Source organism: Leptodactylus fuscus, chromosome 2 (genome assembly GCF_031893055.1).
Source record: "Leptodactylus fuscus isolate aLepFus1 chromosome 2, aLepFus1.hap2, whole genome shotgun sequence".
NCBI classification, from domain to species: Eukaryota; Metazoa; Chordata; class Amphibia; order Anura; family Leptodactylidae; genus Leptodactylus; species Leptodactylus fuscus.
The window spans coordinates 276,812,676-276,840,482 of NC_134266.1; the positions used below are offsets into that span (position 1 = coordinate 276,812,676).

Here is a 27,807-nt window from a genome sequence, read left to right on the forward strand (position 1 = left end):
TATGACTCTGGGAGCGGAGAAATAAAAAAGTTATGAGGTTTAGAAGGAGGGGAGTCAAAAACGAAAATCAAAAAATGCCATCGGCGGGAAAGGGTTAACTTCAAATACTTCTGTCCCAAAGTCACTATGTAAAGTTTCTCACAACACCGTATATATAGCAGCTCTAATACAAAGTAACTGCAACACAAAAGTCTCACGTATTCTCTGAATTACAGCAAAAACAAGATACAAAGTTACATTTCATATCCCATACCTTATACACAGTACGAAAACCTTACCCGCGCCTGTATATACCCACTGCTACAATCACCGCAGACCAAGTCGCGGATACCAGCTAGTATATATATATATATATATATATATATATATATATATATATAATAGCTTTTACCCGCGACTTCGTCTGCAGAAGCCCGACCCCCTGCAGGACCCACCTGGAGTGGTGCGTAGGCTTGTTCCTTTGCCTTGTGTCCGCAGCGGGCCCTTCCTACACCTGTGGGCCCATGGACCCTCAGGGCCCACCCTGCGGCCCGTTGGAACTGTTTACCTCATCTACCTCCTGGCGCCCGCCACTCCCCTTTCTCCCTACCCGCTTCCCCATGTGGTTACTCCTTCCTCCTAACCTGTGCCCCTTTGCCCCCCAGGAATGTGCCCCCTTCCATACCTAACCCCATGCCCCCTTCTCCCGTGTAACCTACTCCATGCCCCATTCCCCCGTCTTACCTACCCCGTGCCCCCTTCCCCTGTCTTACCTACCCCGTGCCCCCACACCCTGAGGCCTGCTGTAACTCTTTACCTCCTCTCCCTCCTGGCGCCCGCCACCCTACCACCCTCTGTCCCTACCCGCTTCCCCATGTGGTCACTCCTTCCTCCTACCCCATGGCCCCTTCCCCTGTCATACCTACCCCATGCTCCCTTTTCCCCCTCACCAGACCCTGCTGACTGTGTGTCCCCTTTCCCCCTACCAACCTGTGGCCCCGTCCTCACCACACCCTCGGCTTCCTGTGCACCGATCTTCCGACTTGTAGTGTCCAGAGACGGCAGACACTGCGGGACAGCTGGCTGAACTGGCATTCCAGAGCGTGGCGCAGGCGACCCCCTGTCCTGCCGCAGCAGAGTACTGCGGTCCCATGATGAGGCCACACAGGTGGGGCAGCGTATGGACTTGTCGCTGCCCCAGAGTAGAGGCCCTTGTGCAGGACGCTCCGGACCTCTCAGAGACGCCATGTTGGTGTGGACGGCAGCCGGACGATAACTCCGCCCACATAGAGAAGCGGCATCCAATCAGGTGAGCTGCTGAAGGGGCTGGGATGACGTCATCCCAGGTCCTACAGCGTGCCAGGACTTGCAGCAAATTGAACCGTGAGAAGCACCGGGTACGGAAGTGAATTGTGGTGGTGTACGGGAATTCCATGTAGCCTATCGTTCAGTCCGGGACCCAAGGTATGTATGTGCACATTTACAGACAAATCCATTCACCCGTGTAGGTGTGATGGAGGAACAAACATCCAAACACACATACATTCACCTTTATAATATTAGCAGGATATATAGATATACACACACAATTCCACTAGGGTTGAGCCGATCTTGAGATTTCAGGATCAATTTTAAAATCCGATTTCCGATCATTTTCCATCCGATCCCAATCGTGAAATTTGCTCGATCACCGATCAGAATCCGATTTTTTCCAATCCCAATCACTCTACCCTAAATTCCATCATTTTTTTTTTTTTTTTTTTGGGGGGGGTTGTTTTTCTTTTTTTTGCGGGCTGAATGTTCCTTTTTATTGTTACCGATCTGCGGCATCTATAACTTCTTAATCGCTTTCTATTCCTATTGTGTTGGTGGATGGATGTGACCAAGATAATAAAGGCCAATTGTGAAATTTGGGGAGGGGGTTGTTGTTACGCCATTCATATCATGGGGTGAGTATTGTTGGATATTCTTAGTTTGGGTACTTTCTGTGATACCAGTTCCATTTATTGTTAAATTTTTAGAATTTTTTCTTTTTTTTTAAACTTTTTAATCCTTTTTTAAATTTTCAGTCCATAGATGACCACCTAGGAAAATTTGGAATTCTGCCCTCAATTTTTTGGTATATTTTTTGTATATTACCCTAGCATGAATCTTCTCCAGCTGCCGCTGTGATTATGGGATAGAGTCGTCAGGGAATATTTCATGGGATGTGCACACATTAGACGCAGTCGGTTTTACGATTGTGACATCTGAAGTCCCCTGTGACGTAATAAATTGTCATTAAGAAGTTACAATATACTGGAGAAAATCACCGGAGACCCGGACGGCCGCACGTGCAGACATATAAATAGAGGGGAGCAGAGGGCGAGACGTGAGCGCGCAGCCTGGATCATGACCGGAGTCCTTCCACTGCTCCTTCTTCTCCGTAAGTGTCATCCACGATCAGTAGGACAGGGCAACTTTTTGGATTTGGGCTCCATAGTATTGCATAGGTAGATTATTTGTAGGCAGGGGTTGTAGTAATTAAATCCAGAATTTTGGGCCCGTTTTGGATAACTTATTAGCCCAATGTATGACGGCTTCTGCTTGGCAGGGGACGTGGCACATGGTTTATGGTGCAGATTAGAGATGAGCGAACAGTGTTCTATCGAACTCATGTTCGATCGGATATTAGGCTGTTCGGCATGTTCGAATCGAATCGAACACCGCGTGGTAAAGTGCGCCATTACTCGATTCCCCTCCCACCTTCCCTGGCGCCTTTTTTGCTCCAATAACAGCGCAGGGTAGGTGGGACAGGAACTACGACACCGGTGACGTTGAAAAAAGTAGGCAAAACCCATTGGCTGCCGAATACATGTGACCTCTAATTTAAAAGAACAGCGACGCCCAGGTTCGCGTCATTCTGAGCTTGCAATTCACCGAGGACGGAGGTTTCCGTCCAGCTAGCTAGGGCTTAGATTCTGGGTAGGCAGGGACAGGCTAGGATAGGAAGGAGAAGACAACCAACAGCTCTTGTAAGAGCTAAATTCCAGGGAGAAGCTTGTCAGTGTAACGTGGCACTGACGGGCTCAATCGCCGCAACCCAGCTTTCCCAGGATCCTGAATGGAATACACTGTCAGTGTATTCCCGTATACCCGATATATACCCCGATACCCGTTCCAACGGTGTGCCCCCCCACCTTCACCCCAGAAATACCCTGCAAGTCCCCTAGCAATAGAATTGGGGCTATATACACCCACAATTTTTACTACTGGTATACAGTGCCATTGTCTGACTGGGAATTCAAAGAATATATTGGGAATACAAATACCCTCATTTCTTGCTACTGCCATATAGTGCCAGTTTCTGACTGGTAATTCAAAGAATATATTGGGGTTACGTGCACCCACAATTTTTACTACTGGTATACAGTGCCATTGTCTGACTGGGAATTCAAAGAATATATTGGGAATACAAATACCCTCATTTCTTGCTACTGCCATATAGTGCCAGTGTCTGACTGGGAATTCAAAGAATATATTGGGGTTACGTGCACCCACAATTTTTACTACTGGTATACAGTGCCATTGTCTGACTGGGAATTCAAAGAATATATTGGGGTTATAAATACCCTCATTTCTTGCTACTGCCATATAGTGCCAGTTTCTGACTGGTAATTCAAAGAATATATTGGGGTTACGTGCACCCACAATTTTTACTACTGGTATACAGTGCCATTGTCTGACTGGGAATTCAAAGAGTATATTGGGAATACAAATACCCTCATTTCTTGCTACTGCCATATAGTGCCAGTTTCTGACTGGGAATTCAAAGAATATATTGGGGTTACGTGCACCCACAATTTTTACTACTGGTATACAGTGCCATTGTCTGACTGGGAATTTAAAGAGTATATTGGGAATACAAATACCCTCATTTCTTGCTACTGCCATATAGTGCCAGTGTCTGACTGGGAATTCAAAGAATATATTGGGGTTACGTGCACCCACAATTTTTACTACTGGTATACAGTGCCAATTTCTAACTAGGAATTCAAAATGCGCAAGGCTCCCGGAAAGGGACGTGGACGAGGCCGTGGGCGAGGTCGGGGGAATGGTTCTGGGGAGCAAGGTAGCAGTGAAGCCACAGGGCGTCCCGTGCCTACTCCTGTGGGGCAGCAAGCATTGCGCCACTCCACAGTGCCAGGGTTGCTTGCCACATTAACTAAACTGCAGGGTACAAACCTTAGTAGGCCCGAGAACCAGGAACAGGTCTTGCAATGGCTGTCAGAGAACGCTTACAGCACATTGTCCAGCAGCCAGTCAGACTCTGCCTCCTCTCCTCCTATTACCCAACAGTCTTGTCTTCCTTCCTCCCAAAATTCCGAAGCTTTACAGAACAATAACCCAAACTGTCCCTGCTCCCCAGAGCTGTTCTCCGCTCCTTTCATTGTCCCTCAACCTGCCTCTCCACGTCACGATTCCACGAACCTAACAGAGGAGCATCTGTGTCCAGATGCTCAAACACTAGAGTCTCCTCCATCTCCGTTCGATTTGGTGGTGGATGACCAGCAACCCACCCTCATCGACGATGATGTGACGCAGTTGCCGTCAGGGCATCCAGTTGACCGGCGCATTGTGCGGGAGGAGGAGATGAGACAGGCGTTGGAAGAGGAAGTGGTGGATGATGAGGACACTGACCCGACCTGGACAGGGGGGATGTCAAGCGGGGAAAGTAGTGTGGATGTTGAGGCAGGTGCAGCACCAAAAAGGGTAGCTAGAGGCAGAGGCAGAGGTCAGCAGCTTAGGCGAAGCCAGGCCACACCCGGAATCTCCCAAGATGTTCCAGTTCGTACCCAGCCCCGAAAAACTCCCACCTCGAGGGCACGTTTCTCGAAGGTGTGGAGTTTTTTCAAGGAATGCGCCGAGGACAGATATAGTGTTGTCTGCACAATTTGCCTCTCGAAATTGATTAGGGGCTCTGAGAAGAGCAACCTGTCCACCACTTCAATGCGCCGTCATTTGGAATCCAAGCACTGGAATCAGTGGCAGGCAGCAACGGCAGGACAAAGGCCGCCTGCCGTTCACGCCACTGCCACTGCCTCTGCCACTGCCTCTGCCACTGCCTCTGCCTCTGCCTCTGCCACTGCCACTGCTGACTGTGCTGGCGATGCACTCCAGAGGACGAGCCAGGACACCACTTCATCTGCCTCCGCCACTTTGTTGACTTCTACCTCATCCTCCCCTGGTCCTGTCTTATCTCCTTCTCCTGCACCATCAAAGGCACCATCAGGCGTTTCTTTACAACAACCCACCATCTCTCAGACATTGGAGCGGCGGCAGAAATACACTGCTAACCACCCACACGCGCAAGCCTTGAACGCCAACATCGCTAAACTGCTGGCCCAGGAGATGTTGGCGTTCCGGCTTGTTGAAACTCCCGCCTTCCTGGACCTGATGGCAACTGCGGCACCTCGCTATGCCGTCCCTAGCCGTCACTACTTCTCCCGGTGTGCCGTCCCCGCCTTGCACCAGCACGTGTCACTCAACATCAGGCGGGCCCTTAGTTCCGCGCTTTGCACAAAGGTCCACTTGACCACCGACGCGTGGACAAGTGCATGCGGACAGGGACGCTACATTTCACTGACGGCACACTGGGTGAATGTAGTTGAGGCTGGGACTGCTTCCCAAACTGGCCCGGTGTACCTCGTCTCCCCGCCTAACATTCCTGGCAGGGACACGAGAAGAACACCCCCCTCCTCCTCCTCCTCTACCGCCTCCTCCTCCGCCACCGCCTCCTCCTCCGCCACCGCCTCCTCCTCCGCTGTTAGATTGACCCCAGCTACGAGTTGGAAACGTTGCAGCACTGGCGTTGGTAGACGTCAGCAGGCTGTGCTGAAGCTGATCAGCTTGGGGGACAGACAGCACACTGCCTCCGAGGTGAGGGATGCCCTCCTCGATGAGACGGCAATATGGTTTGAGCCGCTGCACCTGGGCCCAGGCATGGTCGTTTGTGATAACGGCCGGAACCTGGTAGCAGCTCTGGAGCTTGCCGGACTCCAACATGTTCCATGCCTGGCCCACGTCTTCAACCTAGTGGTGCAACGTTTCCTAAAGAGCTACCCCAATGTTCCAGAGCTACTGGTGAAAGTGCGGCGCATGTGCGCCCACTTTCGCAAGTCGACAGTAGCCGCTGCTAGCTTAAAATCTCTCCAGCAACGCCTGCATGTGCCACAACACCGGCTTTTGTGCGACGTCCCCACACGCTGGAACTCAACGTTTCAGATGTTGAATAGAGTGGTTGAGCAGCAGAGACCTTTGATGGAATACCAGCTACAAAACCCTAGGGTGCCACAAAGTCAGCTGCCTCAGTTTCACATCCATGAGTGGCCATGGATGAGAGACCTTTGTGACATCCTACGGGTCTTTGAGGAGTCCACAAGGAGGGTGAGCTCTGAGGATGCGATGGTGAGCCTTACAATCCCGCTCTTGTGTGTTCTGAGAGAATCCCTGATTGACATCAGGGATAACTCAGATCACACAGAGGAGTTAGGGATAGCATCCGATCCGTCACAGCTGGAGAGTAGGTCCACACATCTGTCCGCTTCACTGCGTTTAATGGAGGAGGAGGAGGAGGAGGAGGAGGAAGAAGAGTTGTCCGATGATGTGATGGTGATACAGGAGGCTTCCGGGCAACTTCGAATCGTCCCATTGTTGCAGCGCGGATGGGTAGACATGGAGGATGAGGAGGAAATGGAGATTGAACTTTCCGGTGGGGCCAGAGGAGTCATGCCAACTAACACTGTGGCAGACATGGCTGAGTTCATGTTGGGGTGCTTTACAACCGACAAGCGTATTGTCAAAATCATGGAGGACAACCAGTACTGGATCTTTGCTATCCTTGACCCCCGGTATAAAAACAACATCTCGTCTTTTATTCCGGTAGAGGGGAGGGCCAATCGCATCAATGCTTGCCACAGGCAATTGGTGCAGAATATGATGGAGATGTTTCCAGCATGTGACGTTGGCGGCAGGGAGGGCAGTTCCTCCAGTAGGCAACCAAGTTCTCACCGGTCCACACAAACGAGGGGCACACTGTCTAAGGTCTGGGACACCTTGATGGCACCCCCTCGCCAAAGTGCCGCCACGGAGGGTCCTAGTGTCACCAGGCGTGAGAAGTATAGGCGCATGTTGCGGGAATACCTTTCCGACCACAGCCCTGTCCTCTCCGACCCCTCTGCGCCCTACACGTATTGGGTGTCGAAGTTGGACCTGTGGCTTGAACTTGCCCTATATGCCTTGGAGGTGCTGTCCTGTCCTGCCGCCAGCGTCCTATCTGAGAGGGTGTTCAGTGCAGCCGGTGGCATCATCACTGACAAGCGCACCCGTCTGTCAGCTGAGAGTGCCGACCGGCTCACTTTGATAAAAATGAACCACCACTGGATAGAGCCTTCATTTTTGTGCCCACCTGTGTAAAGCACCCCAACATGAAACTCCATGTCTGTACTCAACCTCTCCAATTCCTCCGCATCCTCATACTCATCCACCATAAGCGTTGCACAATTCTGCTAATACTAGGCTCCCTCCAACATGATTTCCCCCAACTCTGCTGGTTAGAGGCTCCCTCCACCCTGATTTCCACCAACTCTGCTGGTTAGAGGCTCCCTCCACCCTGCTTTCCCACAACTCTGCTGGTTAGAGGCTCCTTCCACCATGAATTTGCCAAAACTGGGCTGGTTAGAGGCTCCCTCCACCATGAATTGGTCCAAACTGGGCTGGTTAGAGGCTCCCTCCACCATTAATTGGTCCAAACTGGGCTGGTTAGAGGCTCCCTCCACCATGAATTTGCCCAAACTGGGCTGTTTAGAGGCTCCCTCCACCATGAATTTGCCCAAACTGGGCTGTTTAGAGGCTCCCTCCACCATGAATTGGTCCAAACTGGGTTTTTTAGAGGCTCCCTCCACCATGAATTGGTCCAAACTGGGCTGGTTAGAGGCTCCCTCCACCATGAATTGATCCAAACTGGGGTGGTTAGAGGCTCCCTCCACCATTAATTGGTCCAAACTGGGCTGGTTAGAGGCTCCCTCCACCATGAATTGGTCCAAACTGGGGTTTTTAGAGGCTCCCTCCACCATGAATTGGTCCAAACTTGGCTGTTTAGAGGCTCCCTCCACCATTAATTGGTCCAAACTGGGCTGGTTAGAGGCTCCCTCCACCATGAATTGGTCCAAACTGGGTTTTTTAGAGGCTCCCTCCACCATGAATTTGCCCAAACTGGGCTGTTTAGAGGCTCCCTCCACCATGAATTTGCCCAAACTGGGCTGGTTAGAGGCTCCCTCCACCATGAATTGGTCCAAACTGGGGTTTTTAGAGGCTCCCTCCACCATGAATTGGTCCAAACTTGGCTGTTTAGAGGCTCCCTCCACCATGAATTGGTCCAAACTGGGGTGGTTAGAGGCTCCCTCCACCATTAATTGGTCCAAACTGGGCTGGTTAGAGGCTCCCTCCACCATTAATTGGTCCAAACTGGGCTGGTTAGAGGCTCCCTCCACCATGAATTGGTCCAAACTGGGTTTTTTAGAGGCTCCCTCCACCATGAATTTGCCCAAACTGGGCTGTTTAGAGGCTCCCTCCACCATGAATTGGTCCAAACTGGGCTGGTTAGAGGCTCCCTCCACCATGAATTTCCCAAAACTTGGCTGTTTAGAGGCTCCCTCCACCATTAATTGGTCCAAACTGGGCTGGTTAGAGGCTCCCTCCACCATGAATTGGTCCAAACTGGGGTTTTTAGAGGCTCCCTCCACCATGAATTGGTCCAAACTTGGCTGTTTAGAGGCTCCCTCCACCATGAATTGGTCCAAACTGGGGTGGTTAGAGGCTCCCTTCACCATTAATTGGTCCAAACTGGGCTGGTTAGAGGCTCCCTCCACCATTAATTGGTCCAAACTGGGCTGGTTAGAGGCTCCCTCCACCATGAATTTGCCCAAACTGGGCTGTTTAGAGGCTCCCTCCACCATGAATTTGCCCAAACTGGGCTGGTTAGAGGCTCCCTCCACCATGAATTGGTCCAAACGGGTTTTTAGAGGCTCCCTTCACCATGAATTGGTCCAAACTTGGCTGTTTAGAGGCTCCCTCCACCATGAATTGGTCCAAACTGGGTTTTTTAGAGGCTCCCTCCACCATGAATTTGCCCAAACTGGGCTGTTTAGAGGCTCCCTCCACCATGAATTTGCCCAAACTGGGCTGGTTAGAGGCTCCCTCCACCATGAATTGGTCCAAACTGGGGTTTTTAGAGGCTCCCTCCACCATGAATTGGTCCAAACTTGGCTGTTTAGAGGCTCCCTCCACCATGAATTGGTCCAAACTGGGGTGGTTAGAGGCTCCCTCCACCATTAATTGGTCCAAACTGGGCTGGTTAGAGGCTCCCTCCACCATTAATTGGTCCAAACTGGGCTGGTTAGAGGCTCCCTCCACCATGAATTGGTCCAAACTGGGTTTTTTAGAGGCTCCCTCCACCATGAATTTGCCCAAACTGGGCTGTTTAGAGGCTCCCTCCACCATGAATTGGTCCAAACTGGGCTGGTTAGAGGCTCCCTCCACCATGAATTTCCCAAAACTTGGCTGTTTAGAGGCTCCCTCCACCATTAATTGGTCCAAACTGGGCTGGTTAGAGGCTCCCTCCACCATGAATTGGTCCAAACTGGGGTTTTTAGAGGCTCCCTCCACCATGAATTGGTCCAAACTTGGCTGTTTAGAGGCTCCCTCCACCATGAATTGGTCCAAACTGGGGTGGTTAGAGGCTCCCTCCACCATTAATTGGTCCAAACTGGGCTGGTTAGAGGCTCCCTCCACCATTAATTGGTCCAAACTGGGCTGGTTAGAGGCTCCCTCCACCATGAATTTGCCCAAACTTGGCTGTTTAGAGGCTCCCTCCACCATGAATTTGCCCAAACTGGGCTGGTTAGAGGCTCCCTCCACCATGAATTGGTCCAAACGGGTTTTTAGAGGCTCCCTTCACCATGAATTGGTCCAAACTTGGCTGTTTAGAGGCTCCCTCCACCATGAATTGGTCCAAACTGGGGTGGTTAGAGGCTCCCTCCACCATTAATTGGTCCAAACTGGGCTGGTTAGAGGCTCCCTCCACCATTAATTGGTCCAAACTGGGCTGGTTAGAGGCTCCCTCCACCATGAATTGGTCCAAACTGGGGTTTTTAGAGGCTCCCTCCACCATGAATTGGTCCAAACTTGGCTGTTTAGAGGCTCCCTCCACCATTAATTGGTCCAAACTGGGCTGGTTAGAGGCTCCCTCCACCATGAATTGGTCCAAACTGGGTTTTTTAGAGGCTCCCTCCACCATGAATTTGCCCAAACTGGGCTGTTTAGAGGCTCCCTCCACCATGAATTGGTCCAAACTGGGTTTTTTAGAGGCTCCCTCCACCATGAATTGGTCCAAACTGGGCTGGTTAGAGGCTCCCTCCACCATGAATTGGTCCAAACTGGGGTGGTTAAAGGCTCCCTCCACCATTAATTGGTCCAAACTGGGCTGGTTAGAGGCTCCCTCCACCATGAATTGGTCCAAACTGGGCTGGTTAGAGGCTCCCTCCACCATTAATTGGTCCAAACTGGGCTGGTTAGAGGCTCCCTCCACCATGAATTTGCCCAAACTGGGCTGTTTAGAGGCTCCCTCCACCATGAATTTGCCCAAACTGGGCTGGTTAGAGGCTCCCTCCACCATGAATTGGTCCAAACTGGGGTTTTTAGAGGCTCCCTCCACCATGAATTGGTCCAAACTTGGCTGTTTAGAGGCTCCCTCCACCATTAATTGGTCCAAACTGGGCTGGTTAGAGGCTCCCTCCACCATGAATTGGTCCAAACTGGGTTTTTTAGAGGCTCCATCCACCATGAATTTGCCCAAACTGGGCTGTTTAGAGGCTCCCTCCACCATGAATTGGTCCAAACTGGGGTGGTTAGAGGCTCCCTCCACCATTAATTGGTCCAAACTGGGCTGGTTAGAGGCTCCCTCCACCATTAATTGGTCCAAACTGGGCTGGTTAGAGGCTCCCTCCACCATGAATTGGTCCAAACTGGGGTTTTTAGAGGCTCCCTCCACCATGAATTGGTCCAAACTTGGCTGTTTAGAGGCTCCCTCCACCATTAATTGGTCCAAACTGGGCTGGTTAGAGGCTCCCTCCACCATGAATTGGTCCAAACTGGGTTTTTTAGAGGCTCCCTCCACCATGAATTTGCCCAAACTGGGCTGTTTAGAGGCTCCCTCCACCATGAATTGGTCCAAACTGGGGTGGTTAGAGGCTCCCTCCACCATTAATTGGTCCAAACTGGGCTGGTTAGAGGCTCCCTCCACCATTAATTGGTCCAAACTGGGCTGGTTAGAGGCTCCCTCCACCATGAATTTGCCCAAACTGGGCTGGTTAGAGGCTCCCTCCACCATGAATTGGTCCAAACTGGGTTTTTTAGAGGCTCCCTCCACCATGAATTTGCCCAAACTGGGCTGGTTAGAGGCTCCCTCCACCATGAATTGGTCCAAACTGGGGTTTTTAGAGGCTCCCTCCACCATGAATTTGCCCAAACTGGGCTGTTTAGAGGCTCCCTCCACCATGAATTGGTCCAAACTGGGTTTTTTAGAGGCTCCCTCCACCATGAATTGGTCCAAACTGGGCTGGTTAGAGGCTCCCTCCACCATGAATTGGTCCAAACTGGGGTGGTTAGAGGCTCCCTCCACCATTAATTGGTCCAAACTGGGCTGGTTAGAGGCTCCCTCCACCATTAATTGGTCCAAACTGGGCTGGTTAGAGGCTCCCTCCACCATGAATTTGCCCAAACTGGGCTGTTTAGAGGCTCCCTCCACCATGAATTTGCCCAAACTGGGCTGGTTAGAGGCTCCCTCCACCATGAATTGGTCCAAACTGGGGTTTTTAGAGGCTCCCTCCACCATGAATTGGTCCAAACTTGGCTGTTTAGAGGCTCCCTCCACCATTAATTGGTCCAAACTGGGCTGGTTAGAGGCTCCCTCCACCATGAATTGGTCCAAACTGGGTTTTTTAGAGGCTCCCTCCACCATGAATTTGCCCAAACTGGGCTGTTTAGAGGCTCCCTCCACCATGAATTTGCCCAAACTGGGCTGTTTAGAGGCTCCCTCCACCATGAATTGGTCCAAACTGGGGTGGTTAGAGGCTCCCTCCACCATTAATTGGTCCAAACTGGGCTGGTTAGAGGCTCCCTCCACCATTAATTGGTCCAAACTGGGCTGGTTAGAGGCTCCCTCCACCATGAATTTGCCCAAACTGGGCTGGTTAGAGGCTCCCTCCACCATGAATTGGTCCAAACTGGGGTTTTTAGAGGCTCCCTCCACCATGAATTTGCCCAAACTCTGCTGGTTAGAGGCTCAATCCACCCTGATTTTCAAAACAAATGTTGGTGCCAACCTCAACTTACTACAAGGGCCAAATTCACTGCTGGTGACAAGCTCTCCTCACTGCAAGTGCCAAATACACATGTTTCAAGGTGTTTTCCTACTGTCAGAGAGGTGGTATTGAGTGTGTAAAGTGTGTAGTTGTTAGGCTGTGATGTTGGGGTAATAGAGGGTCTTTGGTGTGTTAGATGCCCCCAGACATGCTTCCCCTGCTGTCCCAGTGTCATTCCAGAGGTGTTGGCATCATTTCCTGGGGTGTCATAGTGGACTTGGTGACCCTCCAGACACGGATTTGGGTTTCCCCCTTAACGAGTATCTGTTCCCCATAGACTATAATGGGGTTCGAAACCCGTTCGAACACACGAACATTGAGCGGCTGTTCGAATCGAATTTCGAACCTCGAACATTTTAGTGTTCGCTCATCTCTAGTGCAGATACCATTGGGTGGCTCCACAACGTTCAGCTCTAGTTGACAGGACAGGATGAGGAGTCATCTTATTTTTGTGGTCATGTTTTGTGTTTTTGGGAGCCTTTGTCATCCCCTGTTATTACATCTTATTACATATTGGATGTTAGGATTGTGCACGATACATTAGTAAGATCTAAAGAGGATTTAGGAACCTTTATGAATTTTTGTTTTATCCTCATCCCGGCTACTCCTGAACTGTTGGACCCGTATGTGATTGCTCCAAGATGATTGGAGTGTTTATGTTGTTCTTTAGATTCTTGACCCACTGAAGAATCCTCTTAGATCCAATCCTGATCCCCAAAGTATGCTTCTGAAGGCACCCTAACATGTTTTAGCTTTGGACCCTTGCTCTTTCCTTCTCAATGTTGGGACTTATATCCTTAAGACTTAAAGAACCATTGAATCTAATAGAAGGTATAAAAGAGGGGGGATACAACAAGTATGGACAGGAAAATAAGTGGTGGAGGCCTCTTAAGTCTCCAAGATGGTGGAGGCCTAGAGTTACAGAACTTCACATCCTCTCAGCATTCCAAAACCTGAAGGTCCAAAACCTGAAGGCTCAAGTAAGTCCAAAACTATAGTTGGAGAAGAGTAAACGTATCGAAAGAAAAATACTGTGCATGTGATGGCTTATACTATTATTATACTATACTATTGGTCTTAATCTCTTGTTCATGTCCCGTTTTCTCCCTTTAGTGTTATAGTGGCTGTGATCAGGATAAGATTCTTCTCTGGATAAGACCAATCCAATCTGGAGGTCCCATCTGCCCATACTAACCGCATGCTCTTCCTCTTTGACATACACCTTTAAGGATAACTAAGAAGAGGGTGAATTCCTTGTATTATTCCTTGTATTGTACACCTTGTGTCCCACCCCCGAATAGAACTTTTTTACTTTTGTCCTCTATAGTAAGTGGGTTAATTTTTGCAGGAGGAGTTGTATTTTTACATGGAACCCCATTGGGCTATATACAATGTTTTGTTTCATTTTATTTAATATGTTTTGGGAGGAACAACATGAACAAACCGCAATTCTGTCCTTATTTTTGTGTTTCATTTTTGGAACATTTGTTCTGTATTAAAAAGACAATGATGTCGATATCGTATTTATAGGGTTTGTTATGTTTTATCAATCCTATTAATATTATAAATGTGAAAGTTTGTGAGTTTGTGAGTTTGTGGGTTTGTGTGTTTGGATGTTTGCATGTTCGGATGTTTGTTCCTCAATCACGGAAAAACCGCTCCACCGATTTGGCTGAAATTTTCCACAAACATAGTTAATACACCCGATTGCGCAATAGGCTACTTTTCGTCACAATAGCGCACATACATTTGTGCCAGGACACCCACAAAACCCAAACTCACACCACCATCTCTGCAATCTCACACACTTTGGACCATAGCAAGCCACAAAATTCATATTACCCCCTGCAGCCTCGCCCCTAACCCCACACAATCTCATATACATATACTTTACCACTTTGCCCCTCACCTTACCGATACTCCAGGAGGCGCTCTTTAACACTCCGGAGAAGCCATGTTTGCCGACCCCCACTGCTCTGACAATCCGCGACACCGCCCACCCATGTCAATACCCCTAGGAGGTCTAATAAATTCAAAAAAAAAAAGTTTTAAAAAAGTAAAAAAAATATTAAAAAAAATAAATAAAAAGGATTAAAAATTCAAATCACCCCCCTTTCCCTAGAACACATATAAAAGTAGTTAAAAACTGTGAAACACATACATGTTAGGTATCCGCGCGTCCTAAATCGCCCGCTCTACAAAGTTATACAAATATTTTTCCTGTTCGGTAAACGCCGTAGCGGGAAAAATCGTGAAAAGTGCCAAACCGCCATTTTTTCACTGTTTTGATTCTGATAAAAAATTGAATAAAAACTGATCAAAGCAATAACATTTCCCGAAAATGGTAGAATTACAAAGTACACCCGTTCCCGCAAAAAAAGACGCCCTATACATCCCCGTACACGCATGTATAAAAAAGTTACGGCTGTCGGAATATGGCGACTTTTCAAAAAATAATTTTTTAACACAGTTTTGGATTTTTTTTAAGGGGTCAAAATGTAAATAAAACCATATAAATTTGGTATCCCCGGAATCGTAACGAAACACAGAATACAGGGGACATGTCATTTTGGTTGCACAGTGAACGCCGTAAAACCAAAGCCCGTAAGAAAGTCGCAGAAATGCATTTTTTCTTCAAATCCACCCCATTCAGAATTTTTTCCCTGCTTCCCAGTACATTATATAGAATAAATAATGGTGGCATCATGAAGAAAAATTAAGACCTCATATGGCTCTGGGAGCGGAGAAATAAAAAAGTTATGGGGTTTACAAGGAGGGGAGTCAAAAACGAAAATCAAAAAATGCCATCGGTGGGAAAGGGTTAACTTCAAATACTTCTGTCCCAAAGTCACTATGTAAAGTTTCTCACAACACCGTATATATAGCAGCTCAAATACAAAGTAACTTCAACACAAAAGTCTCACGTATTCTCTGAATTACAGCAAAAACAAGATACAAAGTTACATTTCATATCCCATACCTTATACACAGTACGAAAACCTTACCCGCGCCTGTATATACCCACTGCTACAATCATCGCAGACCAAGTCGCGGGTACCAGCTAGTTACTAAATAAAGAAGAACAATTGCTTGGAGGCATAGTGTTCTGACTCCAGTAACTTTTTTGTTTTATTTATTGATGGATCTATCTATTGTGGGATTTTATTGGTTTCTATGATTTTTTTTTAATCACTTTTTATATGGAACAAAAATTTTAACATTGTGTATTTATTAAGATGTTTTTTTTTTTTTAAATGTAATTCACCCTATACAATAAATAATATAGTTTAATAATTTGAATTTGTAAGCATGTGCCGATATTATGGCTTTTTCATTTACTTTATTTATATTAGAATGGGGAATTTTATTTTTTTTTACTTTTTAGGTTTTTAGGTTTTTTAGAAAATTGTACTATTTTACACTTATTTTCTGGAAAGGGAACTTAAACATAGGATAACTTCTACACTAGATTGCAATACTTCTGTTTTACAGTATATTATACATCTTAGCAAATTCCTATTAGGCTGTACCAAAAACAGGACCTAATAGGTATCAGCACACAACACTCACAATGTTGTTGTTAGTTCAGAACTTGGTTAAAGGGATCCTATCATTAGAATCCCTTTTTATTCTAACTAACACATAGGAATAGCCTTAAGAAAGTCTATTCTTCTCCTACCTTTCGTTGTCTTCTCCGCGCTGCCGTTCAGTAGATATTCCGTTTTCCGTATTTATGCAAATGAGTTCTCTCGCAACACTGGGGGCGGTCCTCAGCGCTCAAACAGCCCTGTGGGCATCCCCTATGCTGTGAGAGAACTCTCCAGCGCCGCCTCCATCTTCTTCAGGAACCAGCCTCTACGCGTCATCTTCCTCTTCTGGCCTGGCTTTCAATGCTCTACGCATGCGCAATCGGCTCTGTCAGCGGGCCTCAGGCAGAGCCGACTGCCCCTGCGCGTGGCCAATTTTTTGTGGCTGCTCACTACAAGAGCTCGCGTAAGTGGGCACAAAAAAATGGCCATGCGCATGTGCAGTCGGCTCTGGATTGCACATGCATAGAAGATTGAAAGCCAGGCCGGAAGGCAACACGTAGAGGCCGGTTCCTGAAGAAGATGGAGGCAGCGCTGGAGAGTTCTCTCGCAGCATTGAGAGCGCCCTGTGCTGCTTGAGCGCTGGGACCTACCCCCAGTGCTGCGAGAGAACTCATTTGCATAAAGGAATATCTACCGAACGGCGACATGTAAAGGTAGGAGACAAATAGCCTTTCTTAAGGCTATTCCTATGTGTTAGTTGTGTTAGTTAGAAAAAAGGGATTCTAATGATAGGATCCCTTTAATGAAGCTTCTCAGATGAGAGAAGAAGAAATCTGTAAAAGTCAAGGCTGAAAATACAAAAACGGAGATAATAAGAGCAATAAGAAGTTGAGTTTCTTGACTCGCTGTAGCGATGGTGTAATGGGGTGTCTTTTCAGTGTAATGGTCCCTAAGTACATATATAACATCCCATACATCCCATCATCCTATACATAGTACAAAGGTGCAAGTTCTAATGAACCAAAATCCAAAAAGTCCTGGTAAGCCCTTGAGAAAGTTTTTGCTTATTTCTGTGTCACTTATTTACACTAGTTTAATTATTCTCAACCTTTTTTTTTGTTTCCAGGGCTGTTATTGGAAGTTCTCGTAAGTGGCAATGATCAACCAAAGTGATGTCTCCGAGTTTGTCCTCCTTGGTTTTCCCGGTGTCTCTGAAAGCTTTCACATCGCCATCTCCATGAGCTTCTTTGTGATCTTCAATATCTCATTGTTCTCCAATTGTATAGTCCTAGGTCTGATCATTCTTCAAGAACACTTGCACCATCCCATGTACATCATTATTGGAAACCTGGCTCTCTCCGACCTCATATTTGACACATTGACCTTGCCAAAGATCATCGGCAAATATTGGTTTGGTGACGGTTCCTTGTCCTTTGCGGCTTGTTTTTTTCAGATGTTTTTTGTCCACCATTTGGGTTCTTTAGACTCTTTTATTATCATGCTGATGGCCATTGACCGCTTTGTGGCCATTTGTAGACCTCTTCATTACTGTTCCATCATCACGAACAAAACGGCTTCCCTGTTCTGCTACATTTTTTGGTTTATCGCCTCAGTCATTGGTCTCGCCATTGCCATCATGGGGTCACAGCTGCCATATTGTGGACCAAACAAGGTCAAAAACTGTTTTTGTTCCCTCACACCTGTGTCTGTTCTATCCTGCGTCGACTCCCTCACCACCAGACGTATCGTCTTTATTATCGCTCTGGTTGTCCATCTTTGTCCGTTGTCCTTCATTATATTCTCCTATATATTCATAATAAGGAAAATCTACTTAATGGCTCATACAGAAAATTGGCAAAAAGTTTTCTACACGTGCACCACCCAAGGGTTTGTTATCTTCTTCTACTTTGTCCCCAGGTTGGTCGTCTACACCTACAACCAATTCCAGCTCTTTTCCAATGCCGATGTCAACGTCTTACTGATCTGTGTTTATACATTTGTGCCACATTTCACCAGTCCCATCATCTTCTGCCTCAGAACAGAAGAAATAAGAAATACTCTGAGAAAGGTTTATCGAAAACTTGTGTCTTGTACAACGTGAACGGAATTTAAAAGAGCTGATTCGAATAATATTTGAAACATAGTTTGGAATAGCTCACTCCCATAGGAACAAATGGAATTGGGCGAGCAGCAAGGAGTTAAGCATGGGCCACCGGCACCGGCCTTGCCCGGGCTGCTTCCATTCATTCCTATGGAGCGAGGTATTTGAAACTAGAGTTTCGAATACTATTTGCTCATCTCTAGAATTTCAAAAATTGGTTTACACTAATTTTATATGGGAAGAATATGCAAATCTGTCTTCCATGATGTAATTAGGAAGTCAGCTGCTGTTGCCTCAGTGTTGCAAACCAATAGAGGGCGCTCACTGGAATGTGCAAGCCTGTCTTCCCTGATGTAGTTAGGAAGACAGAACTCCAGAGAAATAACCCAATAAAGGTTGCTCCCTTTCGCATCATGCTCGACCTTCCAAGAGGCCTTTGTTTTGCAATGACGCTGGGATTATTTATTATTTATTCTTCCCATGGTCCTTTGTGAAGTGGAGTGCTAAAGGCTTAATAAGTCTCCACACACCTATATGGTGGTCTCTCCCCACGGAGTGACGATATCCCCATAACCCTGTCTAAGCCTCTCACCTCTACCAGGTTATAGTCCTCTCTACATCAAGCTGATGAGATGCAAGTACATCGAAACGGCCGTCCTTGATTGAGAGACTATGTATACCTGGTAATAATCCCAGCGTCATTGCAAAACAAAGGCCTCTTGGAAGGTCGAGCATGATGCAAAAGGGAGCAACCTTTACTGGGTTATTTCACTGGAGTTCTGTCTTCCTAACTACATCAGGGAAGACAGGCTTGCACATTCCAGTGAGCGCCCTCTATTGGTTTGCAACACCGAGGCAGCAGCAGCTGACTTCCTAATTACATCATAGAAGACAGATTTGCATATTCTTCCCATTTTCCTTTGCGAAGTGGAGTGCTAAAGGCTTAATAAGTCTCCACACACCTATATGGTGGTCTCTCCCCAAGGAGTGACAATATCCCCATAACTAATTTTATATATTTTTTTAAGCATTTTCATAATTCATCTAATTGGCACCAATTGGAAAATTGACCAAATACATTTATGAATTCCTTGAAATAATTTTCCTAATATACAGAATTTAGTTCACGAGCCTTTTAAGTTGCAATAATAAAAATATTTCATGGGATTTTGTTTTGTTGTGTTGCAATAAAAATTATCCTGATGGAATTTTGTTGTGGTTACTTTTGTAAGCTGTTGTACGTTTTGTAACTTTGTAAGTTGTTGATGATCAGACATGTGCAGAGATTGCCTGAGGTTCCTGAGGATCCTGTCGCTACCCTGTGACTGTAGGATACCTGAGTTTATCCACCATGTGCAAGGAACGTATACTGTATGTCAGTGACAGTCTGAGTCTTAGTAGAAGCTTAATGGTGGGTCTATGACATAAAGAGAAAGAGCAAAGGTCCAGAAATGAGCAGAGCTGGAGCAGTAAAGAGGCCGGAGTCAATGGGAAGTAAGTGGACTGGACTACTGAGACTTTAATCCGAAGATAGGGAGGAAAACCATAAAAAGTGGTTGGTTAACCGTGGCCTATTAAAGTGGCCATGTAGGATAGTTGAAGAACCGTTGAGTGAAGGACTATCTGTGAATGATCATTCCACCAATCCAACAATCCATATTGACCTTACTTATTGAAGTATACCCACTGAGTAGGGTTGAGCGATCGTGTTCAGAAAAGATCAGATTTCGATTGGCGATCGAGAAAATTTCACGATCACGATCGGAATTGCGAACACGATCTTTTTAGGTGGGATCGAGATTGGTGATTATTTTCCACAATGCTTTGCTTCTGGCCAATGTTAGCCTTTACACTGAGTATACGCTCCGCTCATTCTGAGCGGAGTGTATACTCAGTGTGAAGGCTCCGCTGCAGTTCCATAGGAATGAATGGAAGCAGCCGGCACACAGCCTTAACCCCCTGCGCGCCGGCTGCGTCCATTCATTCTAATGGAGACTAGCTAACATCTCTAATAGCTACTTTCCTGCAGAGATGGCTGATCCAGTGCCCGGTGTTCTCGTTCTTCTTCGCCTCACTGCCCCCGCCTCCCAGGTTAGTGTTAAAGAGCTAGGAAGAAGGCGGGGCTTGTGGCTTAGGAAAGTGTGGGCAGGTACAGGGTGGGGAGACGTGACATCTCCCCTCCCAGTACCCGCCCACACTCTCCTATCCTGAGAGGCAGGGGGCAGCAAGGCGAAGAAGAACGAGAACACCGGGCACCGGACCAGCCATCTCTGCAGGTAAGTGGACACCAGGGGGGACTAAGTAGCCAGAGGATTAAAAAAAAATCCTCTGGCTACTTAGTGATTTAAAAAAATCACTACACAGCATGGATTCTAACAATTAAAGCGTTCAGTTGTTAGATTCCATGCTGTATAGTGAATAGGATTGTTTTTAAAATCCGATCTCCGATTAGTAAAAAAATCCCATTGACTTGTATTGGGATCAAGATCGGGTTCGAATGAAAAATGATCGGAAATCAGTTTTCAAAATCGATCCTAAAAAGTCAAGACCAACTCAACCCTACCACTGAGTAGCTGTAACGGACAGCCTATATGGACCTGCTCCGCCACCTAGACTGTTAGACTTTGGGCTACTCTTGAGGGCTTTGTCTTAGTGACCTCCTGGTTTTCACACTTTATCTCCTATAAAGGGTTCTGTTCTTCACTGGAGGGGACCATGAGGTCGCAACCTCTAGGAGTAGTCCCGGTGTAGATGGCAGCTGAACCAATTGCCGGAGAGATGCTTGTACATAATAGAGATGTAAACAGCCAAAGGGTCAGGGCGAGCAGCTTAGATACATAGGTCGAGTACAGGCAGAAGTCATACATGGATGTATAGAATCAAAAACTGAGTCAAACAATAGGCCAAGGTCAACAATGGGATTAGATTTCTCCCAATGCTATGGCAGAGATCATCATGTGTAGACTTATAGATATGGTCACCTATAGCTCTCGCCTTGCTAGTAAGTTCACTGGTAGGAACTAGAAGGAAAGCGATGACTAGTAAGAAGATAAACCAAGTGTCAGGGAAGATACTTTGTCTTGTCTAACCTACAATTAGACATTGTGGCTGTATTCTCATTGCTTAGAGTTTTGGAGAACATGGACACTTACACGCTCACAGCCAGGGGTAGTTGGGATTCTGCAAGTGGTGATAGTGACCTGGTGTTTACGTGGACCCTGAGTAAGTCTACGGTGTGTGGATGGTGCAAACCCAAGAGACACATGTAGATGGGGCAGGCCGTAGCATCTGGTAGCATCCCTAAGGGTGCATTCACACGGTGTAACGTGCCGCGTGATGTGGCACGTGTACGCCGCGGGACCCTTTGTGTGCCGTACACGCTCCCATTGATTTCAATGGGAGCGGGGATCGTATGCGCCGCGCTAGTTTGCCGCCGTGCATTTATTCGCGGCGCACACAAAGGGTCCCGCGGCGTACACGTGCCACATCACGCGGCACGTTACACTGTGTGAATGCACCCTTAGGCCCAAAGAGACACTATAGGATGGCAGAAAAGCCAACGGCCACTTTGGGATCGACCAAATCTAGTTCTTGGTGGAGCTCTGGAGCGTCACACAGTCCTCAAGCTCCGGTAAAAGATGTCATAACATGGAAACTTTAGGGAATTGATATTGAAGAGCTTGCTGTAAGTGGAAATATCTACATAGAGAGAATAATTGCAGCTCAGCCCTATTCACTTCTCCAAACAAAACAGAGAAGATAAAGTAATACCCTTTACCTACAGCCATGGGAAGAAGTTTTGTCCCAGGTATGAAGATCCCTATTTCATATTTATTGCACTAAATAGTCTTTGATCTTCCAAAAAAATTGTAAATTTAGTTCAAGTCTGTGATGTAATAAAGTCTCCTTACACCAAGATATTATAGAGGTCTCCACTATGGTGGTGAATTGGGCGTCTGAATTTAGTTCAGTGGTCAGGTCAAGGGTCTGGCACAAGAAGCTGCACAGAGAAGGTCATATATATACAATGATCAATGGTTTGACTTTTTTTCATTCTCTTTTGTGTTTTTCCATTGGAGACAAATTAAATGATGATATTACCAAAGAATTTGTGATTGCAATCATTTTCTGGAAGACACTGAGTATTATCTGACAGAATTGCAGGGGTGCCAATACTTTTGGCCAACACTGTACACACAAGGACACAGGACAGAGGTGGAGTCAACTTTAGTCCATTTCAACTGGCTGCAAGTGTGATTTAGTTATTGCCACCACCTGTTAGGTGCCTCAGGTAAGTAACAGGTGCTGTTAATTACACAAATTAGAGAAGCAGCACATGATTTTTCAAACAGTGCCAATACTTTTGTCCACCCCCTTTTTTATGTTTGCTGTGGAATTATATCCAATTTGGCTTTTTGACAATTCTTTTTGTGGTTTTCCATTGAAGACAAATTAAATGAAGAAAATACCAAAGAGTTTGTGATTGCAATCATTATCTGGAAGAACAGGAGTATTATCTGACAGAATTGCAGGGGTGCCAATACTTTTGGCCAACACTGTATGTGCAAACCCTAAATTTATTTAGATGTCTGGCAAAGAGTTTAAAGGGGTTTTCCAACCAAAGCAAGCTATCCTGTATCCATAGGATTGGGGATAGCTTTCAGAACAGGGGAGTCTGACCACTCAGGTCCATACGGATAAAGAGAGTGGATGGATCGGTTGTCGGGCATGCTCACGGCTCCTTTCTTTTCAATAAGAGCGCTGGACATTGATGATGTTTGATACTCGGCTATCTCTGGCACTCCCACTAAAATTAATGGAGCGGTCGGACCCCCAAACATCTGCAAGTTATCTCTTTTCCTATAGGGGATCACTTGCTTTGGTCAGAAAACTCCTTTAAGGGGTTTCTGATCTGGTTGTAGACGTATACAGATTGCATTTGACTATGGGGTTTGATCAGGGGTCTGTATTTATTTTGGGGATGGGTCTGGTCTGTATTCTAGAATGTGGCCTTAGGTCTAAATGTATTGGGGGGGGGGGACCAGGCTTGGATGCCCCTTGACTTTACCTGTTTACACTCTACCATTCCACCATTGGCATAGGCAACATGACAATGATCGAAAGCTCAAAATCCAGTCTACAGAACATCTCCATGGCTGAGGAGATACCAACTGAGGACCAGATGAGAACTCAGTCAAGGTTGTAGCTATAGAGGGTCCAGAAGAAACGGTCAGGAACCCAGGAACCGATCGCTGAGGGCACAAAATCACAAAAGAGACACCTGTTATGGATTTTCCATCGAAGCTGAGGAGCTTGATCTTAAGCTTCTGTTTATCTCCTGAAGTGGATCCTCGTAATTCTGTTCAGATCTTGAAAACTACCATGACAGACAGCCAGGCAGAATTTCCATCCCAGGGTTTGGAGATGCTGAGCAATATTTTGGTAAAAAGGAGAGAAAAATATATATGAGCAAGTTCATATCAAAGTTGAGCCTATATGTAGTCTCTGTATTGGAAAAGCAACTGGTGCATATGTCAAACATCCATAGAGTCCTACTGACATAGTGACTGTATAGTAGGCAGGTATAGTAGGGATACTTATTGCTTTATGGAACAGTGTACTCAACAGAGGCATCCATTAAAGGGATTCTACCATTAAAATCAATTACGTATAAATTCCGGTTTTCATCGGTATAGAAATGAGTTCTCTCGCAGCACTGGGGGCGGGCCCTTGCACTCAAACAACACTGGGGGTGTCCCCAATGCTGCGAGAGAACTCTCCATCTTCTTCAGGAACGGCCTCTTCACGCGTCTTCTTCCGGCACTGGGGATCAAACATCTAGGTCTTGGGCAGAGCCGACTACTCATGTCTGCGGCCACAAGAAAAGTGGCCGCTTACACAGTAAGTAAGCAGCCATTTTCTTGTGGCTGGCGGGCATGCGCAATCGGCTCTACCTAGAAGTTTGACCCCCAGCATCGGAAGAAGACGCATGAAGAGGCTGTTGATGAAGAAGATGGAGGCGGAGCTGGAGAATTCTCTTGCAGCATTGGGACCGCCCCCAGTGCTGCGAGAGAGCTCATTTGCATACCAATGAAAACTGGGTTTTATACTGAACAGTGGCCTGAAGAAGACATCTAAAGTTAGGAGACGACTAGCCTTTCTTAAGGCTATTCCTACGTGTGATTGACAAAAAAATTGACTTTAATGGTAGAATCCCTTTAAAGAAAACCATAGCATATAATATACATGATTTTACATAGGATCCTATGAGTGAAGCATACCACTGTACACCCATATACCAGCATATGTCAGGATATACTCCACACGTATGCAGTGTCTCCAGTGTGAGCATGGTGTCACCTCTGTGATGTCCTCTCCTAAGATGTCTACAATTGGATTTTGCAACATAACCATTATATAGAATGTTAGACCATAATGTTTACCTTCTGAACAATTCTGAACACGAAGAAATGGTTAATACATCTTGGTGGTCCCTCTTCTTAACACATTTCTTAGAGTTCTTTTAATTTCCTCAGTCCGAAGACAAAATATAATAGGGCTGGCGAAATGCGGGGCGAAGGTGTACAGGCAAATCAGCAGGACATTGACATCGGCGTTGGGAATGAGCTGGATCTGGTTGTAGGTGTAGACGACGAGTCGAGGGATGAAATACAACCCAATGACGAACCAGTGAGTGGTGCAAGTGTAAAAAGCCTTCTGCCAATTTTCAGAGTGTCCCAAGGAGCACATCTTAGAAAGGATGACGATATACGAAAAGACGATAAAGGACAACGGGCAAACGTGGGCGAACAAGGCGATAATGAAGCCAGTCCTCCTGGCCGAAGAGGAATCGGCACAAGACAAGACGGCAACAGGAGTGAGTGAGCAGAAACAGCTCTTAATTCTGTTGGGGCCACAATATGGAAGCCAAAGACCTAAGGTGGTAATAACAAGGCCAATGATGGCGGCACAAAGACAGAATAATAAGCACAAGATGGTCACCACGCGGTTACTGATAATAGTGTGATATCTTAGCGGCTTACAGATGGCGACGTAACGGTCCATGGCCATCAGCATGATAATGAAGGAGTCAAACGTGGCCAGATAATGGACAAAGAACATTTGGATGAAACACACCGAGAAGGACAACGATCCGGCCCCAAACCAATACTTGGCAATTATTTTTGGCAAGGTCAATGTGTCAAAAAGTAAGTCGGAGAAGGCCAGGTGACCCACGATGACGTACATTGGCTGGTGAAGGTGTTTACTTAGGACGATCAACACAATGACAATCCCATTGGCGCAGAGAGATACGTTATAGAAAAGGAAGATGGTGATGGAGACCACAGGAGAGAACGTCTCTGCCAGACCCGGAAATCCAAGCAGGACAAACTCAAAGACATTTGATTGGGTCGTGTTGGCCATTGGCTTCAATGTGTATGTATCTAGAACTAAGAGATAGTTGTCAATGAAAGAAATGTATCCTTATGGTTCCCCATTATAGAACGATGAGTCCACCACTTATAGGAGGAATAGTCCAATCTCCAGTCCCTAGCGCTTGACTCTTCAACATACAGCAACTCGTTACGGCAGTGAGACAGATCTGTATCAAATACAATGTATAAAAAATTTACATATTGCCAATGTAGATCAGTTTGGGATACTCACCCCTTAGACTACTGTCGAATGTAGTGGTGGCCAACTGGATTTACTGGATTTGTTGAAAGAGAAACTCAAAAATTTCAAGTTCGGTAGAAAAATTCATGAAAAAAAAAAATTTACAGACGAATTTGGCAAATAATAGACAACGAGGGTCACATAATATAATGACAATGGGCTTTAGTTATACCCCATCTGTGGATAGAGAGGTCCCAAATATAAAAACAGCCAAGATCTCTGCTGATTGTCAGTGACGAGAATCCTTCTTTTTTACATCTACAAAATTGTTGGTCACCCTCGTTTAATGAAAGAAAACCCCAGAACGGTCCCAGAAATCACCGGAATCTGACACAAGTAATAAGAAATAAAAAACATTCTATGAAAATGAAGAAATTAAAGTCAGACTTTGCTTTTTGCTTCAACAGAATTTTTGTAAAAATAAACCTCATGACGCGGCCTGGACAGAGATGACGGTTCCTGTAACTTAATATTTTGTTGCACCTTTAGGGACAATCGCTGCGATCAGACGATTCCTGTAACTGTCACTGAGACTTCTGCCACTCTCCGCAGGGATTTTGGCCCCCTCCTCAGTTGTCTCGGGTGTGAGACAACATGCTTCAGCTCCTTCCAAAGATGCTCAATAGGATTTAGGTGCGGGCTCATAGAAGCCACTTCAGAATAGTCCAATGTTCTCCTCTTAGCCATTGTTGGGGGGGTAGCTGTGTGTTTTGGGTCAATATCCTGTTACCTTACCCATGACCAGTGACTGAGACCGAGCTTTCTCACTCTAGGCAGCACATTTCTCTCTAGAATCCCTTGATAGTCTTGACATTTCATTGTACCCTGCACAGATTCAAGACACCCTGTGCCAGATGCAGCAAAGCAGCCCCAGAACATAACAGAGCCTCCTCCATGTGTCACAGTATGGACATAACAGAGCCCCCTCCATGTGTCACAGTAGGGACATAATAGAGCCCCCTCCATGTGTCACAGTATGGACATAACAGAGCCCCCTCCATGTGTCACAGTAGGGACATAACAGAGCCCCCTCCATGTGTCACAGTATGGACATAACAGAGCCCCCTCCATGTGTCACAGTATGGACATAACAGAGCCCCCTCCATGTGTCACAGTATGGACATAACAGAGCCTCCTCCATGTGTCACAGTAGGGACATAACAGAGCCTCCTCCATGTGTCACAGTAGGGACATAACAGAGCCCCCTCCATGTGTCACAGTAGGGACATAACAGAGCCCCCTCCATGTGTCACAGTATGGACATAATAGAGCCCCCTCTATGTGTCACAGTATGGACATAACAGAGCCCCCTCCATGTGTCACAGTAGGGACATAACAGAGCCCCCTCCATGTGTCACAGTATGGACATAATAGAGCCCCCTCTATGTGTCACAGTATGGACATAACAGAGCCCCCTCCATGTGTCACAGTATGGACATAACAGAGCCCCCTCTATGTGTCACAGTATGGACATAACAGAGCCTCCTCCATGTGTCACAGTAGGGACATAACAGAGCCTCCTCCATGTGTCACAGTATGGACATAACAGAGCCCCCTCCATGTGTCACAGTATGGACATAACAGAGCCCCCTCTATGTGTCACAGTATGGACATAACAGAGCCTCCTCCATGTGTCACAGTATGGACATAACAGAGCCCCCTCTATGTGTCACAGTATGGACATAACAGAGCCCCCTCTATGTGTCACAGTAGGGACATAACAGAGCTCCCTCCATGTGTCACAGTAGGGACATAACAGAGCCTCCTCCATGTGTCACAGTAGGGACATAACAGAGCCCCCTCCGTGTGTCACAGTAGGGACATAACAGAGCCTCCTCAATGTGTCACAGTATGGACATAACAGAGCCCCCTCTTTGTGGCACAGTAGGGACATAACAGAGCTCCTCCATGTGTCACAGTAGGGACATAACAGAGCCTCCTCCGTGTGTCACAGTAGGGACATAACAGAGCCCCCTCCGTGTGTCACAGTAGGGACATAACAGAGCCCCCTCCGTGTGTCACAGTAGGGACATAACAGAGCCCCCTCCGTGTGTCACAG

General features: G+C 46.8%; 2 protein-coding genes across 2 annotated transcripts; one reads left to right on the plus strand and one right to left on the minus strand.

Annotated features, from left to right (window-relative positions):
• The first annotated feature begins 17,126 nt into the window (after window positions 1–17,126).
• Window positions 17,127–18,071, plus strand: LOC142194209 (olfactory receptor 6B1-like). The gene has a single exon (XM_075263226.1). It carries the CDS (start codon window positions 17,127–17,129, stop codon window positions 18,069–18,071), a length of 945 nt encoding a protein of 314 aa, XP_075119327.1.
• Window positions 18,072–24,545: 6,474 nt separating this feature from the next.
• Window positions 24,546–25,496, minus strand: LOC142194210 (olfactory receptor 2A12-like). Its single transcript, XM_075263227.1, has one exon. It carries the CDS (start codon window positions 25,494–25,496, stop codon window positions 24,546–24,548), a length of 951 nt encoding a protein of 316 aa, XP_075119328.1.
• Window positions 25,497–27,807: the final 2,311 nt, after the last annotated feature.